Source organism: Platichthys flesus, chromosome 13 (genome assembly GCF_949316205.1).
Source record: "Platichthys flesus chromosome 13, fPlaFle2.1, whole genome shotgun sequence".
NCBI classification, from domain to species: domain Eukaryota; kingdom Metazoa; phylum Chordata; class Actinopteri; order Pleuronectiformes; family Pleuronectidae; genus Platichthys; species Platichthys flesus.
In genome coordinates, this window is record NC_084957.1 from 12,782,117 (window position 1) to 12,786,293 (window position 4,177).

Genomic DNA, 4,177 nt, shown 5'->3' on the forward strand with positions numbered 1-4,177 from the left:
GAAGCCAAACCGCTCGTTGTTCATTAAACTTTGACTTAAACGCTGAATGACCCACGGGTCACCCAAAAAAGCTTATGACTGCTGAATATTTGGCCTGGCTCTTTGTGTCAAAAGTGCACATGCAAGACTTTTCACTCTCAAGCCGTTGAAAGCACAGAGTTAAAGAAAACCGTCACACTGTCACTTCAGGGACAATATTCACCTTTAGTGAAATTAAACAGGCCAAAAAATAGCGTGTGGTCCAGAGATAATTTGAATTATAAAATGTTTTTTTCTGACTGGAGCTAGAATTTTCCACACCTTCTAATTAATTGTATTTAAAACAGGTGAAAATATGCTGGTGTGGTCCTGGTGTTAATCTGTCTTTTAATCCACAAAATGCTGAATTTAAGGTTCATTTATTTTTGCTGGGATTTTAAAAAAAAATGAGAAAAAAATAAAAGAGTCTCCACTTCGACGACATTTTTATTACACTTTATTTCCTTTGCAGGTCGAGGTGAGAGCAGCGGTGATGAATGCGTGAGGGAAACAGAGGAGATCTGCGCAGCTTTCGGTGAGTAACACTTCTTTAATGAAGGGAGTGGAAGACACAGCCAACTGCTAACCAGGTGAAAGGGCGATTTGTTATTAGGCTGCATATTAACGCGCTCAGACTTTCAAAGGAGGCTTAAATCACACAAACAGACATGAGGGATGGCTTTAACTTAACCTGGACGTGCCATGATTTACGCACGCAGGCCGGAGTCCCCATTTGCAACAGAGCCCCTGGAATAAGGCCTGATAAACGAAGGGAATTTGCCAAAAATAAATACATGTTTACATCCTGCACATTCTCAAATACAACAAGTATAATATCCTCGCAAAACAAAAAGTGCGTAGAATGACGAAGAGCTTGCCCGCTCCGTCCCACGATTTCCACACTTTAACGGGGCCTTCTCCAAACAAATCCCATTACCTCTTTAAAACCAGTCAAACAGCTCCAGACTCTCAGCTCGGCGTGTGTGTGTGTGCAGCCTCGCTCACAGCCAGAATGGAGGCATCATTTATAAGCCTGTGTATGAAGTGGGAGAAGTCGCCGAGTATGAAATTCTTTCCCTTGCCTTCCTCCTACGCGTAGTTCTACACTTCTGAGGGGCTGCGAGTCCCCAGCACTGTTTTGCTTCCCATTCCCCTCGCAGGCCGTTTACAACCATAACATTTACGGTCATAAATTCTGCCGCGGTCCACACTGACAGGTGCAATTGTTATGCACGCCGCGCACTGCGCCTCCTCAAGCCACCAACATACAGTACAGCCGGGGCCCTTTGATATTTGTGTTTTAGTTAAAACACTGACATGATTTCTCTGTTAGGTTCCTGAAACAAATGTAGCTGCTGTATAGGAAATGTAGACTCCAATTTTTTGGTGATTTCTGTTTGTAAACATTTTTTTTTAAATGAAAGGGGGCACACAAGGGAAACAGCCCATCCAGCCAAAATATATTGGGTTGGAGCATGCGTAAAATCGAATGAAATATCATATTTACCTCTCACCCCCACTCACCCAATCTTTCTCTCTCTCTCTCCCTCTCTCTGTCACCCTCCCCCCTCTCTCACTCTTTCCCTTGCACTCACACACATTCACAGCTATCACCTACATTTCAGATACCAACATTAATAGCAACCACTGAAGGGTTTCAGTAGTTAGCTGTATCTCCTATGCAGTAATCATGTGATCCAACATGCATGCGCTCAAGCCTTGGTGGGCCATATATTTCTGCTGCTGGGGAACAATGAATGAAGGGCTTTGTCAGGCCATGTGATTAGTGAAAGGGGTATTGTGTGTATGCGTGTGTCAAACGCTGATTCAGCTTATTTCTAAGGGACTCCCAAAGTCCCCCAGAGGGTCATTTCAGTGCAAGTTAAACTTTAACTGTTTTGTGCCACACCGAAGTCATGTGGACGGCTCTTGGTGTTTTTGGTGGGCTGCTTGTAAGACTGTGATGTGACGGTGTTAGAGACAGTTGGTATAGGCCTGTAATGTCTGCAGCCTGAGTCTGGGCCCAGCAGAGGCAGTCTCCTGTGAATTGGTTTATTTAAAACCTCTACTATAAGGATTGATGTAATGTAGGGGAAGGTGCACGTATAATGAATATAGGCCTCATCCATGAGTGCCCACACGAGCCTGATGTATTTCTCTTTATAGGTCACAGACTGGAGCAACGGTGGGAAACACCAATCACGTGAATAAACAACACCCATGCCATTGGATAGAGCTGCACTGGCTTATTGGCTTTGAATCTACAAAATGCAGAAAGCAACATACTACGATAACTCTGGACTTTTTGGAAGCTACACCTATCCCAAACCAGACTCTTACAACTATGGCCCCGCACACCAGTCGTACCCTTCGTCCAACATTGAGAGTGACTACCAGGGCCCAGTGTGTCCCATCCAGACCCCTGCTGTCCGGCCTCCAACTCTCAAAGACAGTGACCTGAACGGAGACTGCATGCGGCAAAGCAGCAGTCAAAGCAACAGCAGCAGCAGCCAGGCCACGAGTATTGGGGAGCCGCCGGCACCACCACTGTCCGTGTCCTCCCCCAGCTCCAACAGCCCCACGCCCCAGAAGAAGAAATCCTCATCAGGTGGTGGCTCCAGCTCTGCCACACCAGTCCTCACCAAGCAGATCTTCCCCTGGATGAAGGAGAGCCGGCAGAATGCAAAGAAGGGCTCCAGCTGCTCCACTGCAGGTAGAGGTCATGATCGAGGAGTGTGTGTGTGTGCATGGGGGGGTGACCTTTTGGGACCTGGCCTAGTTGTGCATAAAGTTTATGAAGTGGTTTTATTATGGATCATAACATGCACATGTGTTGCCTTGCAGGTGGCGAGCTGAGTGATGAGAAGAGCCCCTCTGGACCTGCATCCAAACGGGTCAGAACTGCGTACACCAGCGCGCAGCTCGTGGAGCTAGAGAAGGAGTTTCACTTTAACCGCTACCTGTGTCGCCCGCGGAGAGTGGAGATGGCGAATCTGTTGAATCTCACGGAGCGACAAATAAAGATCTGGTTTCAGAACCGGAGGATGAAATACAAAAAGGACCAGAAGTCCAAAGGGCTGGCACACTCTCCCCTGGGACACTCCCCGGACAGAAGCCCGCCGCTCAGCGGCCCCAATCACATTGGATACTCTGGGCAGCTCCAGAACGTGAACAGCCTCAGCTATGACGCGCCCTCGCCCCCGTCCTTCGCCAAGCCCCAGCAGAACATGTACGGCTTGGCGGCGTACACGGCGCCCTTGGGCGGCTGCATCCCGCAACAGAAGAGGTACCCGGGCTCCGAGTACGAACACCACGGCATGCAGAGCAACGGCTTTGCCAACGCCAATTTGCAAGGCAGCCCCGTGTACGTGGGTGGGAACTTTGTTGATTCCATGCCAGCCTCGGGCCCCATGTTCAACCTCGGCCATCTCCCCCACCCGTCATCCACCAGTGTGGACTACAGCTGTGCCGCTCAGATCCCGGGGAACCACCACCACGGACCCTGTGATCCCCATCCCACGTACACAGACCTCACCTCTCACCAAGCGTCTCAGGGAAGGATGCAGGAAGCGCCTAAACTCACACATTTGTAATATGTGGTCTCTCTCTGTGTGTGTATGCGTGCGTGTGCGTATGTTCGTGTGTGTGTGTGCCAAAATTACGTTGCGCTCTTTTTATTACCTCACTAGTCTAATAACTGCGCTCCAAGCGAGTCGTGTGTATTATTACAGTATTATTGATATTACTATTAATGCTATTGTGTAATTATTTTCTAAATACTACAGCTTTGTCTATTTCTATTAAGTATTTGGGGATGCGCAGATTAGGCACACATGCCTGGTTGTCAGTTGTTAATCTTTTTTTTTTTCTCTCTCAAGTGCAATGCGCAGATTTGTTTGAATGAGTATTTTGTTCTCGCCGTTACTTGAAGGTAAGTCTTGTAGAATCATGAAAAGTAGAAGAAGCTCATCACTAGAGGGAAAGAGACAAAGCGAGAGTTAAAGACTCTTTGGGACATTTTTCTGTCGGTTTTTCGAAGGATCTCACTCCTATTTATTTATTTTCTATTATGCTGCATAATCTTTTCATACTAGCATATTATAGCCTATTTATTATTTAAATCCTTTTGTATTGCACATTATTTATCGTTTTATATGCG

At 47.0% G+C, this 4,177-nt stretch overlaps 1 protein-coding gene across 1 annotated transcript; it reads left to right on the forward strand.

Moving 5' to 3' along the window:
* The first annotated feature begins 399 nt into the window (after positions 1–399).
* On the forward strand, positions 400–3,735 carry hoxd3a (homeobox D3a). The gene is made up of 3 exons (XM_062401867.1): positions 400–553; positions 2,185–2,731; positions 2,863–3,735. The coding sequence occupies exons 2-3, from the start codon at positions 2,287–2,289 to the stop codon at positions 3,609–3,611; spliced, it is 1,194 nt and encodes a 397-aa protein (XP_062257851.1). The 5' UTR covers positions 400–553; positions 2,185–2,286; the 3' UTR covers positions 3,612–3,735.
* The last annotated feature ends 442 nt before the right edge of the window (positions 3,736–4,177 follow it).